Source organism: Camelus dromedarius, chromosome 7 (genome assembly GCF_036321535.1).
Source record: "Camelus dromedarius isolate mCamDro1 chromosome 7, mCamDro1.pat, whole genome shotgun sequence".
In the NCBI taxonomy this organism is placed as follows: Eukaryota; Metazoa; Chordata; class Mammalia; order Artiodactyla; family Camelidae; genus Camelus; species Camelus dromedarius.
Genome location: NC_087442.1, coordinates 28,861,570 through 28,878,469, shown reverse-complemented (window position 1 = coordinate 28,878,469; position 16,900 = coordinate 28,861,570). Strand labels below are relative to the sequence as shown.

The 16,900-nt window shown below is 36.2% G+C and overlaps 1 protein-coding gene across 1 annotated transcript in view; it reads left to right on the top strand.

Annotated features, from left to right (window-relative positions):
• Positions 1 to 16,900, top strand: part of CFTR (CF transmembrane conductance regulator) — a 140,800-nt gene that overhangs the window by 97,369 nt on the left and 26,531 nt on the right. Inside the window, exons 20-22 of the mRNA XM_064487383.1 lie at positions 405 to 632; positions 3,300 to 3,400; positions 15,909 to 16,160. Of these exons, the coding sequence (XP_064343453.1) occupies positions 405 to 632; positions 3,300 to 3,400; positions 15,909 to 16,160 (581 nt within the window). The remainder of the gene's footprint in view (positions 1 to 404; positions 633 to 3,299; positions 3,401 to 15,908; positions 16,161 to 16,900) is intronic.

Here is a 16,900-nt window from a genome sequence, read left to right as displayed (position 1 = left end):
TATTGAAGGTTATTTGCTAAATTCAGTCAGAAAAACTTTCTTAATTGAGGCCTTGAATAAAGTGTCTGAAAAGAAAAACATTTTCTCTCAGCAGCGATTAATTTAAGATTAGTCAGAGAAACAATGCCCAGTGGTAACCAAGGAATATGAATAAATAATGATTGTATAAGCCCCCATACATTGTAGCCAAGTGAAAAAGGAGGGTAACTCTCTAAAAAAAAAAAACCAAACCAAACCAAACCAAAAACCAAATTGCATATATTCATATTATGGCCCCAGAATGAAAATTCTTTCTAACCAGTGACATTTGTTGTTTGATTATTCCTTAAACTAATCTTTTTCAGGTAAGATTTGCATTATGTATTTACATGACTTGCATTGTTTTCTATGGGAATATTTCACAGGCAGGAGTCCAATTTTCACTCATCTTGTTACAAGCTTAAAAGGACTATGGACCCTTCGTGCCTTTGGACGTCAGCCTTACTTTGAAACTTTGTTCCATAAAGCTCTGAATTTACATACTGCCAACTGGTTCTTGTATCTATCAACACTGCGCTGGTTCCAAATGAGAATAGAAATGATTTTTGTCGTCTTTTTCATTGCTGTTACCTTCATTTCCATTTTAACAACAGGTACATTAACTCTTTAGCTAAGCATTTAATTTAAAGCTTTGTCAACCAAAAAACTCTATTTCTTATAGTTTAAAATTTCAGATATCTTTAAATAGATTTTCTGAGAGTTTATTAATCAAAAAAGTTGTTTATTGTTGATTGAATGATTTCCTTGGATTAGAGCTATATACAGTTTGAAAAACTGAGATAGAAGGTGTCAGGTAACAAATCTATGATTGAAAGAAAAATCATTTCATGACTCTCATTTTGATAAAGAATTCTGACTTCAAAAATAATAGATCTCTTTATTGAAGAATTCTCTGAATATGGGAAAAGAAGCATCCACATTTATACACACATACACACAAAACCCCCTCCCTGGAAAGTTTTGTTCTTTTAACCACCAGTTGGTGCAATTTATCACCCTAATGTGAATTTTGTGTGATGAAAAACTGCCATAAAAGTGAAATAACTTAGATAAAAGTGCCATATTTTTCAAATACATATTTTCTGATTTTCAGGATCTTTGCATGAAAAGTAAAGTATTTCATCATAAGTGAATTAAAAAGCTGTGTAGACAAGTGAGCACTTCTAATTTAAGAAGTTGAATAACTGAGCTATAAGAAGTTTTGAAATATTTATATATGTGACAGTGGACAAGGATTCAGAGTAGCTGCTATATCTGAGGGGTTGTTTGATTCTGAGAACAGAACCCTGATCAAACAAAAAGAAGCACGTGTTGGAGAGCTGGAGGGCCTCGTGGAACCCCAGGCAGGAGGCCCATGCCGCCTCCGGAGGAAAAGGAATCCGCGTGGACACTTAGACTCAGCACTTCCTATCTCTGGAGGCTGGAGGCTGGCCATGTCCATTCCTTTCTGTGGCTGCTTCATTCATTTCTTGCTTTCTGAAGACTGCTTTCCCTGGTGTCCCAAAGTTGTGCCACAGTGACTTTACCTGGCCTCTCCATTCAGGTCCCTTGCATGAGCAGCTGACTTCCTCTGCCCAGTTATTGGAGAGAACATAAAACAGGCTCATTTGGCCCCGGGGTCCACCTGCAGTCCACACAGTTGCTGTTAGAGTACTGGATGCCCCACATTGATGGTTCCCTCAGCCTAGGGTGGTGGGAGATGACTCTGTGGAAAGAATCTAAGTGGGCAGGCAAATGACCTTAGCAGTATAGTAATTTGGGGCAACTTTAAAACAAAATAAAGTTTCACTTTAGGTTCAGAACTAAAAACGTTTTCCTTTAAGTTATTTGAAACAGGACCAAACTGGGCTGAATGAACAAAGATTTGTTGAGAGCAAATTCAAACCGGTGTGTCTTGTGTTGTAATGTAATGGTTAAGGGTCTGATTGAGCCCTGATTTACCAGGGCTGATAGTCAAAATGTTTAAGAATCAGTGTAGTTCAGGACCTATCTGTTAGATCAGATGCCTAGCCACAGTGAATGTTAGCCACACAGCCAATAGCAAGCCTGCTTCTGTTGCTCTTCAGTTATGGCAACTTGCACACGTTACTTAACTTCTCTAAAGCCCACATTTTCCTCATACGTAAATAGACATAATAATAGTACCTATCCTATAGGTTTGTGGTGAGTATTGAATGTGATCATTTGTGCAATACACTTAGTGTAGTATCTTGTCCATAGTATATACCTATAAATCTTATATTATTTATATATTGTTATTATTATTAAAATTTAATCTTATTCTCATCTTACTGTTCAGAATGGTTAGTATGTTGGGGCTCTGGATAAATCTTACCTATTTATAGAAAATGACTTAGTACTAAAAGCACATACTTGCTATCTGTGTCTTCTTTAGATGAATTGTGGAAGTAAAATTTTCAATTAATAATAATAGGATGATTTATTTTTCCCAATCTTAGAACCTTATGACAGTTTTATCATGCATTACAGATGCAAGGACTGAGTCTCAATTAAAACTTGATAAACTAAATTTATAATTTAACAGCATTCCTATTAGAAAAATTTTAGGGCCATAAATATAGAGTATGTTAATTAGCGGTCTCCTCCAGCCCTTAAAAACTATTTACTCTAATTAAACATTTAAATATTGTCCTTCTTGGGTGAATAGTCCGTTTTTTAACATAAAGGGCAGTCTTCTCTCAAAATGACAGACCCAGGAATTCTGACTTCCCCCAAGAAACTCTAAGGTCACTTTCTTCCAACAGCATCTGATTAGCAGAGAAAGTCCTCCTCCTCACAAAGGCATGAAGCACATCTAAACATCTGGGTGCTGCTCACACACACCTTTCTCTTCTTTTGACTTTGTAGCAGAGCTCATCCGGACACAGGACTCTCTTCCCATTGGCCGTTGTAGTCTTTGCAGGTATTATTACTTACAGAGTAACAGTAGAAGAGGTAAAAATAGCATTTACCCAACACCAACAACCCATCCAATACCTGAAGTATTTAAAAAATGGAGAACTCATTCCTAATATTCAATCACTCTTTGATTTAAAACATTGATTGAATACTTATTATATAAAGGGCATTACTACTGGTGGTAGATATTGTGGTGAACTGAGATGAAAGATGGTTAAAACTGGTGTAAAGTCGAAATGTAACTTTAATATAATATGTGCCCTCTCCTGGGTATACATCAAGTAGTTCACAGAAAAGAGAAATAACATAAAGTTTGTTTATATCTTTTTTTCTACCTATAGGTGAAGGACAAGGAACAATTGGTATTATTCTAACTTTAGCCATGAATATCATGAGTACTTTGCAGTGGGCTGTAAACTCCAGCATAGATGTGGATAGCTTGGTAAGTATTATTATTTTTTTAACTTATGAAAAAATTCAGACAAACCAAAAAGCGCAGGTGAGAACATAAGGGACAACTTTATACCCAGACCCTAGCTTCGGTAATAAAACATTACAGATAAATTGAAGGCTGCTATGTATTTGTCATTAAACCTATATCTCTTCTTTCCTCCACATAAATTGCCACAGTCAAGATCTAGTGCTGCAGTGAATGCTCTTGCCCAGTCTCCTTGCCCAGGATTTTTCTAGGCCAGCCACCCAGGAGTGGTATTGCTGGGTCGTATAATTCATCCACGTTCAGCTTTACTAGGTGGTGCCAAACTGTTCTAAGATCTGTTGTACCATTTATGTTCCCATCAAGAGTATGAGAATTCTCACAGGTCCATAACTGATATGTAATACTTGATATCACCATACTTTTTACTGTTGGCAATCTGATGGATGTGAAGTGATTACTAAGGAGATAGGTCAGCTTAATGCATATTTATTGGCCATTTGATTTTCCTCTTCTGTTAATTGCTTGTTCATGTCAATTTCCCATTTTTTAAGTAGACTGGGTTTTGTTTTGTTTTTTTTCCTTAATTGATTTGTAGGAGGTTATGACTTCTGGATCAGTTGTCACTTCTATACATTTCAAACATGGCCCTCCAGTCCATGGCTTGACTTATAGCCTTTTGATGAAAAAAAGCTTTTAATTTTAAGTTAAATTTATTAATCCTTTGCTTTATGTTTTGTCCTTTTGGCGTCTTACATAAGAAATCCTGCCCTATCTTGGGTTTTCAAATTTATCAGCATTACATTTTTCATAATTTTTTTTCTTATTTTTAAAATTTCCAGTCTTCAGTGATAGCTCCTTTCTCATTCCTAAGTGTTTATCACTGCCTTCTCTCTTTGCTTGGTCAATATTGCCACACATTTATTAGTGTGTACAAAGACCATATTTTGGTTTTGTTGTTTCTCTTGTCTTGGTTCCTTGGAATGCAGAGCCTGCAGCAGTATACGTGAGCTAACACTGTGTCCGGAGCACACATCCCAGGGCAGCAAGAGTGAGAGATAAATGGAAGCAAGGCAGATTTCCCACTTTTATTTAAAAAATAGATGTGTAATTTTCAATTAGACTGTATAGTTGGCCTGGAGAGCTTTATCATCAACTTCTATTAGTCTAGCTGGAGTGCTGGATTTAAAGTCAGTCCTCCATGACTGCATTTGTGGAGGGTCTAGAAAGCCAAGTCGGGAATGACTGTATAACACTGTCATTACACTTTTGGATTAGGTTCCTTTTCCTGTTCTCTGAAACAATTCACAGGTTCTCACAAGGCACACCTTCATTCAGCTGTGAAATTTGTATAATCAATTGCTCTCATAATAAATATCACTATAAAAAAATGTCTCTAGAGAAAAATCGAACCTTTTCATACCCTCTTCTTGCCCCTGTGACTTGACATTTTATTTAACCAAAGCATTTTAATAATTCATTGAAATGTAATTGAACCTTAATATGATTTATAGCAGGGTTTCTCTCTTTTCCTTTAACTTTTTTTTTTTTGAGTTTGGCTCTTGTTAATGATTCCATTCATCTCTTCCCTCAGCTCTTGCACTTTAGGGGTTGAGTCTTGTAAATGTCCTTTAAAGTGCTTCTATTGGAAAATAGCAGGAGAATAGTAAATAAATATTCTGCTGGCATTTCTTTCTTTGTTTAAATTTTCTACACCTTTGACTTTATTATTAAAATCCTCATGCTCTTCCTCTCTTTTTCTTTGTCTGAAAGCATCTTTTCACCTCGTATGTGATTTTCTTGATTTATGTAACAACCTCTACAACCTCTCTGTTTGGTGCCTGTCTGTTCTGCATGTCCAATCTCCACTGAAATTTCTTTCAGGCGTTTTTATTTCTCTAGTTTTTTCACAGGGGCATACTGGGCTTTGTGACCTATGCTTTGACTTTGTTTCTTTCATCTCCTCACATAAAAGGATCTTTGGAAAAAAAAAAAAACTATTATGTTATAATATAGTCTTTGAAAAGCATCAATATTTGCATTTCATCGTATTTTTAAAAGTCACGTTCTTTTGTTTGAATATCAAAGTGATCATGTTAGTTTTCATTTACCTGCCAAACAGCACAAGTGGTCTTTACTAGGGCTTTGTGGGCATTTATCTAGTTGTTATTTCCCATCTTGCAACTGCTAACGTTATCCAGTAATCTGTGTTTTCAGCTAGCATATGTTGAGAGTAGGAGGGGAGATGCGCTCAAATTTCATGTTTACATAGGTGTTAACACTAAACATCTTTGTGACCTCTGAAATAAAAACTCGATGTGTTCTCATTTTACTTCACTCAACTCTTAAATGAATTTAGTTCTGAGTTTAAAATGCAGTAAACAGGGTATTTTGTGTGACATACGCATTTAATTTTTCAGTACAGAGCTACTCAGAAAAAAATATTTTTAGACTTGGGAAAAATATTTTATTTGCCCATCTGGCTGCTTTAGGCATGAGCACAGAGTCAAATGTCATCAGAAATATGAAGTTATAAAAATGGCAATATGACTTTTCTTTTATCGCTTATTGCTTAACCTAAGTGCCTAGCTTTCATTAGCTTTCAACCAGTAAGGTAATTTTTGGATGATAACACTTCCTCATCATAGCCTCAAATAGCTTTGTATTTATGACTGACTGCATATCTTAAATGTTGGCACTCAGAACTGGCCAACAACCCTTCTGTTACATTTTCCTAATCAATTCTTTCTTTTATTCCCTAAGAGGGTTCTTTCCTACCTTTAGTCTCTTCCCAGGTGCTCCAGTAATTCCACCCCATACTCTCATCCAGTGACCTTGTTACATACTTCATAGAAAAAAACAGACACAACCAGAAAGAATTCCCTCCTTTCTCTCCACCAGGTACACCGCTGGGACCTTTCTCCCTAGCATAAAGCTACCATCCCTTGATCTCCAGCTAGTGCCCCTTTTCTTTGATCTATTTGCAGCAAAAATTCTTGAAAGAATGCCTGACTTCATTTCCTCCTCCCCATTCTTTCCATAACCTACTTCATTTCATTTCCATCACCCCATGACTTAAAACCAGCATCTTTCCAGAGCCCACATCCTTGTCTCCCTCAACCTCTCAGCAGTACTTATGCCAGGGCCAAGTCCTTCTTGTGACACTTTCTTCTCTTACTAGTGTGATGTTACTCCCACCTGGTTTTCCTGCTACCTCTCTGGTTCCTCCTAAGTTCTCTTTGCTGGCCCCTCTTCTTCTTGTAGAGCTCTAAATGTTAGCTGTATCCCAGCTCACTTCTACCTACACTTTCTCTCCCTATTGTTATCTAACGTCATGCTTCAGAAACCATCTCTCAGTGAATCACACGCTCGTAACTTTGGGCCACTCCTCTGCTCCCTAAAAAAATATATATATATATCTCCAACTACTAACTTGACACCTCCATGCATTTACAAAACACAGTGATAGAATGTCTTCCAGTAGACTTGACATTTTAGGGCGTAAGTTCTTGTCCAGAATCACCTTGAAATATACATGGAGTATCAAGAGACCTTTAAAAGGGAACACAACTTCTAGTCTACCTACTAATTTGTCTAGCTTTATATAGCAATTTGGGGCGGGGGGGGATTGCCTGAACGTTGTCATTTTATGAACAATATAGTGAAATAGGTTGTGAATCACCTCAGAAATTTTAAAAGTAGTAAAACTACCGGAGTCCAATTTAATAATTCCCACTAGAAACCCCCAGGGTAGGGGATGTCCAGTTACTTCAGTTGATATCTCAGTGTTTTAAAAACTGTTATTTCTAATTCACTCTTCATTTTTAATGTGAATTGTATATATGTCTCCCTATTCATTTTAATGGTGTATCTCATACTATTCTGTAGATGGAATGAGGAGAGAAGTGTTAATTCATTTTAGCTCCAGGCCTCAAGTGCTATATGGATGATAGTTGTTGTTGCTAAAGCTATTATCTTAAAATTTTTGTGTTCTTAATTAACAAAGCTGTGTACCTATTTTTTATTTGCAGTCACAAGATGTCTGCCATTTTTAGAACCATAAAGCTTCTCTGTCTCCTATTGTTAGCTACTTAAACATTATGTATCTTAAATAGGCTGTGCATACCTAGATTTCTGTCTTCATGAATGAATGAAAATTAAATAAGTAAGAGCTAGAAAGGGTGCAAATGTGATGTTTCAAATTTAGTGGTATCAAGCCATCTGGTAACTGATAAATTGCCCACACTCATAGTCTCATTATTTGAACGAGGCGGTTGACAGTGCACATATTTCCGGGACTGTCTACCCCTTGGTGAGCACAACTAAAAGACCTGAGCCTGTGAATATCCTCGTGCTTCCTTAATTCTCCAGCTGCAGCAACAGATACACATCCCTGTTATAGTGTGTGTTCCTAAGAACGCAAGAGGACAGAAGCTGCCAGAATGAGCAGGGAAGACTGTGCATCTGCAGGGTTACATTTAGATTCCAGTCAATGAATTTCCAGAAAGTTCTTGCAAGATTGATGTAATCTGAGAAGAGTTTTCTGCCAACAGAAACTCCCTCTGTTTCTCCTTTGTCCTTTTATTGCCTGTGTTTATTTTGGGTTCCAGTAAACATCAAGTGACTGCTTGTACAATGACTGACAAGAAACCTGATGGGAGGAGAAGTGGGGAACCTGGCTTTTCTTCAGTGCTTCTGATTCTCTTGTGTTGAAAGTAGTTTCTGCTGTGAGAATCTGAAGACAGGATTCATTTCTGTTTTTTTTTTTTTAATCTCATTTTAATGGCCTCTTGATAATACCTTTCTTTGTTTTTCTGTTCTCACGAGTCTTTGTGGTATATTTTCCGCTTTGACCTCTGTCCCAAGACTTTTTTCCATCTAACCTTTCTACTTCCATCCTGCAGAGTGGCTCTCTCCTCTACATTCCACTTTGGCCTTACCACCGAGAAGTTGTGTGGTCTTAGGGAGGTCATCACCTCCTTGCGGGCTTGACCTTTCTCCTCTGTAAATGAGACAGTTTGGTTAGACATTTTCTAAGTTCCTATTAGCTCTGACATTCTCTTCTGAACCCTCTTCATATGGAAGATTTAAAATCTTGACTGACTTGTATGCAGACTTTGTTCCAGATGCTCACAGGGATCACACATACCTGCTACTGAAGGCTCGAGTGCCATGATTAGGTCCTTCACCACTGCAGTTGTTAGAGCTGATCAGAGAGCTCTGAACCAGTATGTTACTAGAAGCAGCAAAGAGAAAGAAAGCATGATTAAGATATTCTTGAGTCTTGAATTAATAAGAGAGGCTTATGAGAACCTGAAAGGATTGCTGGAGCACACACCAGTATGTTTGGAAAATGTGTTGAGCTTTGTGCCTGTCACTTTAACTTCCTGGAGTTAGAATTTTTCATTTGTACCCAGAAGGAACGGATTGGATTAGAGGTTCTCAACCTGGGAACCTTTGTAAAAGTAGAGATTACTCAGGGTTCTCCGAGACCAATTAAAGCAGTTCTCCTGGTTGGGCATAAGGTGACTGGGCTTGAGGTCTATATTTTTTAAACTGTTCCAGGTGATTCTAGTGTATCTAGACTTGTGAATCACTGGATTAGATGATCTCTAAGATTCATTTTCACTTTGATTTTCTGTGAGTCATGGCTTGGAGTCAGTCAGCACATTTTTCATATTAAAGGTTAAATACTATTTTCAACTTTGTGGGCTATGTGGTCTCTTAGGCAAATACTCACCTCAGCCTTTGTAGAGCAAAGCTAATGTACACAAATGGGCGTGGCTGGATTTGGCCATTGGGCCATGGTTTTGCTGACCTCTGATTTATGGGATAGAATTTACTTTGGAATTGATGGACCATCAACAAATTATTTTTGTCCTATATATCAACCAATGATACACTTAACTCTCTACCAGACATACAGAGGGTGATGTTTAATGACAGAGTGCTTTGGGGAAGGCATACTATCTTAAAATTAAGATACTTAGACAAAATCTTATTAAGATAGTCAAAACCATGAGGAAGTATTTTGGTTTGTTGTTTTAGATTTTGTTATTTAGTAAATCTCTTCTCCTTGAGAGTGCCTTTGAAATAAGTTTAGTGAATACCACATAGACCCAGTTGCATTCACCAAGCACTTGCTGATGGCCTATCGTGTGCTTTAAAAAAAATAGTAACACCAGGAAGAATGAATAAGTTAGTTCGAGTAGTGAATTTAACTAGTGGTATCAGACCTTTTCAGGTAGAAAGGTAAATTTGAGTCTTCCTTTGCCAGTTGATACTTAGTACCATGATTACTGAAGCTCTTAATTATTGAAAATAGGCACCAACATATTTGATACCTTCACATTTACTTAGGTTATGCCTTTTGTCATTAGTTGCAATATATTTTCTTTCTCTTATGTCACGAACACCATTTCTGTCACTTCTTGCAGTCAGAAAAAAGTAGCATTGACTTGCCATGTGATTTGCCACAGATTAGATAGCAAGCTATAATTTACAAAGGGTTAGAGTTTATAGTATGCTTAAGTAACTCACTTATGCTGTTAATAATTTATAGCTTGATTGACTGGATTCAACTTTTTGAGCACTCTAGGAGCATAAGTAATAGACACACAAAGATAGATCAGAATTTCAAGAATAGGTTTTGGGCAGAGAGTCTGTTTCCATGGTAACTATTATCTCTTAAGTCTATACATGTGGTCTAAGGATCATGCTAGTGACTCTAACGTGGCCTTGAGTTTCAGATCTGTGTTAGTGGATTCTGAAAAGCATTTACTTTGGGCCTACCGGGAAGAATCTATGATTTAAAATACTTTAATCCTCCCTTTTATGTACTTCACATTTTGAAAATTTCTCCTGCAAAATACGTGATTTTTTTTCACTTCGTGTCAGTTTTCCAGATGATTCTCTTCACATTCATTTCTTATAATCTTCCTATAACAACCAGTTATGAAATCTCTTTACAGTGTTGCCAGCCAGCTCTCAGGCTAATGAAATTTAGTTTCTGTTATCATGGCTTTTGGAATATCACAGCATACAGTTTAGTTATTTTAATGCACAATTTTGATGCCCTGGTTTCCAAACAACCAAAAGGATAAAAGGAAATAGAGCAAATATTTTTGTGAGGGAAAGGAGTCTTCCTTCTTGACTTACTCTAGAAAAGGTCTTTAAGCCTCCTCTTCCCTCTTTGTCAACAAAAAGTGGAAAGGAAGATTAGGAATTATTGTCTTTTTCACTGAATGCATGCATTATAAAGTAAGGTTGACATAAGGTTGCAGAGCTGTCTTTTTGTTAAAACCATCAATATTCCCAAAAGACTTTGTTCTTCTGATGCTTAGTAATTTAGACATTATCATAAAAATAATGAGATTCAGTTTTAAAGATTGACTCAGAACTTTTTGAGCATAATAAATTAAAATAAAACCAAAAATTTAGAACAGGTGCTTGTCAAGCAAAAATTTCCACCTCGTTTTGGCTAAACTCCAATTTTATAGAAATCTGCATAAATTACATCCAGTTTTCTTCTTCACATAAAGAATATGTTTGATGTCTCAGTGCCTGAGTCTCTTTCTGGCTTCATTATCTACTTCTCCAAATCTAAGACAAGTGCCCTCACCTAAGCTGGTAATGGCTCCACTGAGACTTTGCTATCAGTGGGCTAGACAGAGCCGTCCCCTCGTTCCTCTCTGGGAAACACTTATCTGTGCACAGGAAGCAACAGCTTAAGGTTACAGAGATTGCCTGCCTACAGTCACTTCGATAATTGCTGAGTCTGAATTTTCCCCAGCTCTATCTACACCGCTGGACAATGGCATAGCAGTTTTTGCATATCACAGGAAAATGTTTAGACATTCCAAATTAGAAAAAGGATTAAATTAGGTTAAAAAACTCAATGAAAACAAATATATGAGACTAAAAATAGTGTGGTATGTTGCAACTTCCTTCTAATCAAAATAGCAATGGATATTTTCAGGCTGAGAAGCTGAGGCTACAATTGTAGCCTGGATTACTTGCTAAGGTACTCACAGCTCTGTCATTCTCCCTGCTCAGACACTGCTTCCTGCATGTGGAGGTAGAACAGCGGATTAGTTCATTATGAACAAAGATTTATTAAGACATTGCACGATGCTAAGCCCTAAAGGGGGAGGATACAATAAGGGATGCTTTGAATAAGGCTATTGTAATAGGCACAGTGGGTTTTACATAAAGCCCAGGAGATAGGAGCTTCAGGTCCTCTTGCTTGCATGGAACCCTTCAAAGGCCTTATACTTCATTTTCTCTGCAGAATTTTTATTCTTTTTCTTAAGAAAAGTCCCTCAAATGATGTAAGCTTCAGGTTCCACCAAACCCGGATCCATCTCTGATAGCAGATATGAATCTGGCTATGAAATCAAGTGTACAAGAAATGAGACTTCACTTTTGCTCTAGTCAAATTTACTTTCTATTTGAACACACCTTCCACTGAGTGGAAGAAAAAGTCTTAGCAAATTCAGACTTTGCTAGAAGTGAATCTAAACTCCGAGTAGGAAGCTTACAGTATACAAAGACCTTGAGGGAGGGAGCATCTGGTCCTAGGCTGTCTCACTGTCTCCATCTCTGATGCTGTTTCTGCCCTAGACATGTACAGTCCAGTACATGGGGTCTTCGTCCTTCTGGTCCTCACTGTAAGCTCTCTCTTGGTGATATCTCTCTCTCTCTCTCTCAGCTTCTTCCATTTCCCTGAGGAATGGAAGACCCTGAGGGATCAAAGGATTGGGATTCTTTGGCTTCCCTTCAGCATCATCCTGGAAATGCAAGAAAATATGAAGCTATGTTAAGTTATCTGTGTCTAGACATACTAAGCAGCCACGTTCACTGCATTGCTCCTCTGCCGTGCCACGCTTTGCAAGCTTCTCTAAGGCATGCCTTATTCCTGACTCCACCTTAGAATTGAGGCACAGGCCTCCTATGTTCTAAAATCCCTCAAATGTATTTGAGGATAGAACCAGAGTTCACTTGCAAGGCAGTACTTCTCTTTAGAGGAACTGATGTCTCAGCTCATTCGTGAGTCAGATTGTGGGGTGAAGAGAGAAGCTCTTTCTCATCTATCATAGTTCAGCCATGACCACTGTTTTTGCGTAAACACTGTGCTTTCAGCTCTTCAGGCTTTGGCTTTTGAAGCTGAAAAAGCAATGTTCATGTGACTCAAAATTTTCAATCTATCAATCTCTGACTCCAAAAGCCAACCTGGAAGACCAGGAATGATTTTCCGGACTTGGTTCTGATGTAGCTTCCCCTCTGAGGGGCAATGGAAGTAAAATGTGCAACTTGGAGAGCCTGTGAGGCACAAGGAATTACTTAGTAATTCATAACATTATCTGGCCACGCCGTCTACTCAGTAATGGCATTTCAGTGGCTGAAAAACTGAGTATAATGCAGGTGTCTGCACTAGTCACCTTTTCTTCCCGTCAGAAAATATTCTAACCCATTGAATGGAGTGGATGTCTGCTCATATGCTGTGGATGTGTGCCATTGTTAAGGTGACCTTGTTTTTGGTCAAGGGTGCTTGACTGTGCTCTGGGTAACTATAATAGCCTATCTTGGGGTCACTTTAAGCAACTAGACTATATGAAAGATGAAGCGTTGAAAATTTTGTTTTCTAAATTTAATTGGTACATTCCATTTACCATATCTAACATTAGAAGTTCTGGATTCACCCTCACTAATGGAGAGTGTAATTTGCTGTGCTCAAACAAAAATCCTTACAGAGAAAAATTATGTACTACATTTTAGAGCTGACAAAATAGTGGTTTTGAATGTCATTTTTTAATACTACCACATATAATTTTGAGTAGTTTAGATAGAAATATTTAAATGTTTTATTGATTTCTTGGAAGTATTAAAATATGATTTTTTCAATATAGTATCTTTCTTGACATACTAAGGCATTTAACAAAGACTAGTTTAGAATTCTTCATAATACCGACATGCAGAAATGTCAATAGTATGCTTTAATTCAAAATTAATAAAAAAAACTGAATCAGAATTTAACAAATGTGGGAAATCACCCGTAATTTGACATTTAAAATATTATATGTGGGAGGAATAGAGGTAATATGCCTTTCACTTTCTCTAGAGTTATTTATGATGGATGTGAGCTTTGGATACTTTTCACTTCCATTACAGTGGGTTTGACTTAAAAGCATTCTCTTTTTAAATCTTGAGTAATTATTGAAGATAATTTGAAGATATTTTCAAGATGAAGGAAACTGAAGCACACAGTCACTAAATAGAAGAAAGCTTTTAATAAACAACAGGCTTGATCAGTGACGTGTGAAAACAGGCAACACTGTTAGATTTGCTAAGATGGAACTTTTAATATTCAATTAAGGATCAATATCTAAACTCTCATTCATCTACCAATCATTTCACACTAAAAATGAAGAATTCTTCCCATTTCACCTTTTAATAATGAGAAATAGAAATAATAGAAGCAAATGTCCCATGGATCTCTTTCCACCACGTTTTTTTTTTTTTTTTTTTGCAAAAAGAATTATTCCTAGTAATCTAAGCCATAAATGTAAGTAAGATGATAATAAATTCACTTTGTAAAGGAGAAGGTTAAATTCTTGATTGGGTAAAGCCAGAATAAACAATTACTTTTAAGACAAAAAAATTTCTGTCTAGTAAGCTGTTAACACCTGGGAAGGACTAAGCCATGGACTCAAGGATGATATATTTTTGCTCAACATCACTAATTATTAGGGAAATGCAAAAATCAAAACTACAATGAGGTATCACCTCACACTGGTCTGAATGGCCATTATCAAAAAGTCTACAAATAATAAATGTTGGGGAGGGTGTGGGGAAAAGAGAACCTTCCTACACTGCTGGTGGGAATGTCATTTGGTGCAGCCACTATGGAGGACAGTATGGAGATTCATTGGAAAAACTAAAAATAAAATTACCATATGATCCAGCAATCCCACTCCTGGGCATATATCCAGAAAAGATGAAAACTCTAACTCAAAAAGATGCATGTAATCCAATGTTCATAGCAGCACTATTTACAATAGCCATGACATGGAAGCAACCTGAATATCCATTGACAGATGACTGGATAAAGAAGATGTGGTATACCTATATATACATATATGTATATAATGGAATGTTAACAAACTATAAAAAAGAATGAAAGAATGTATTTGCAGCAACATGGATGGACCTAGAAATTATCATACTAAATAAAGTAAGTCAGACAGAGAAAGACAAATATCATATGGTATCACCTATACGTTGAATCTAAAAAAAAAAATGATACAAATGAACTTACAAGACTCACAGACATAGAAAACAAACATGGTTATCAAAGAGTGAAAGAGGAGATAAATTGGAAATTTGGGATTAACAGATACACACAACTATATGTAAAATAGATAAACAATAAGGACAGGAAACTATATTCAATATCTTGTAATAACCTATAATGGAAAAGAATCTGAAAAATTATATATATATATATACACACACACACACACACACACACACACATATACATATATATATATATGCAACTGAATCACTTTGGTGTATACCTGAAACATTGTAAATCAACTATACTTTGATTTTTAAAAAATAAAGGATGATGTCTTTTAAAAAATAGGAATTGAGTGAATTCAAAGTCTTGAACTCTTCTTATTCATTTATTTATTTATATATTTAATCATTCATATATTCATTCATTTATTCATTTAAATTTTTTTCCAATATTTGTTGGGTGCCTATTATATGCTGGTGTATTTTAAAAATCACATTCCAAATTCCAATAAATTACAATTATTCAGAGAAATATGTTCTCATTAAAGAATTTAAGCACCTTTAAAGATAGTTGAATTTCAAATGCAGCCCTTCTACACAGTCATATTTTGCTTAGCAGTGGAAATTGATCTTTAAGTAATTTATATTAAAAATAGAATTATTTAACTAGATATATGCTAGTGACTTAAATTTGTTTGAAGAGTATTGTGAAGTTATTCAAAATTTATTAAGTATCAAGAGTCCACTTCCCACCTAGCTGACATTCAGAGTTGTTGATAGTCATTAAGTCACTGAAAGAGGAAGGCAAGAATCTTTTGTAGTGGTTTTGTGGTGTGAAACCTTTTTTTATAATATACCAGTTGTACAACATTATGTAGTGCTACTCATAGTAGAAAAAGTTTTCCCTTGACATCGTCTAGTCCCTTGAGTATAGTTTGGCTATTTATGTGTGGCTTGCATAACTGAGAATTAAGTGACCACCAAAATAAACATGTTTATCCAGAGCCCGTTTATATAAATCCTAGTTAATTCTCTTGGTTAAGCTTTTGATTATATCCAGTTATTTCCTGTTAGTTCACTGAAAAACCTGACAGCCAAGTGATGACTAGTTAGCATCACATCTTACAAGCTATTTTTAAGGAAACATCAAATTAATTATGACATTGTCTTCAGCTCTCAAACTAGCAAAACTAAAACAGTATTTTCATTTCAGATGCGATCTGTGAGCCGAGTCTTTAAGTTTATTGATATGCCTGCAGAAGAAGGTAAACCTAATGAGTCATTCAAACCGTCCAAGGATGGCCAGCTCTCAAAAGTTATGATTATTGAGAATCAGCACGTGAAAAAAGATGACATCTGGCCCTCAGGCGGCCAAATGACTGTCAAAGACCTCACAGCAAAATACATAGATAGTGGGAATGCCATATTGGAGAACATTTCCTTCTCGATAAGTCCTGGCCAGAGGGTAAGAATTAAACATTGCTTGCTTTGTTACCCGTGTGTTCAGTAAGTGACTCTCAGTAGCCTAGAGCAATGTGCTACCAGAATCCATTTGAGACACTGTTATTTGTAGACTAGGACCAATACTGGACACAAATAATTTCAAGTTATTATATGGAGTCATCATTTTTTCGTGTGAAATTTAGTTTGCAGAGTCCTGAATCTATATAATGGGACCATTTACAATGTGATTCTACTTGCAGAATATCCAATTGATTGCTAGCTTACTAGCTAAAAAAGCTATTAAATAAACCAAAACTATGACATGTTTTAGATTTTGCATCTTGAAACTATCTTCCATTTCAGGTGAGAGAAATATTTTGTTGCCAACAAAGTCTTCTTACATTTACCTATTTACACTCTGTCAAACAAGTGGTACTTTTTTCCTTTGCTTTTTTCAGTTTGTTTGTTAAGTTGGAGTTTTTCTCAAGGTACGGATTGTTTAATTTTTTTCCCAATAATTTACTAGGCAATAATTATTTACAAAGCAATCATTTTATTATTTAATAAGCAAAAATAACCTTGCACTATTTTTGAAATATTCTGTATGATCCCAGGACTGAGCTGAACTCACAGAAGTTATTAAAAATAACTAGATTCTGGTCCAGCATATAAGGAACTTGGGTGTCATCACTCTATCTTAGCAAGTAAAAAGCTGAGCCTGAACCCCTTACAAGTCCCTGTACCTAATTTTTCATTTTTTTT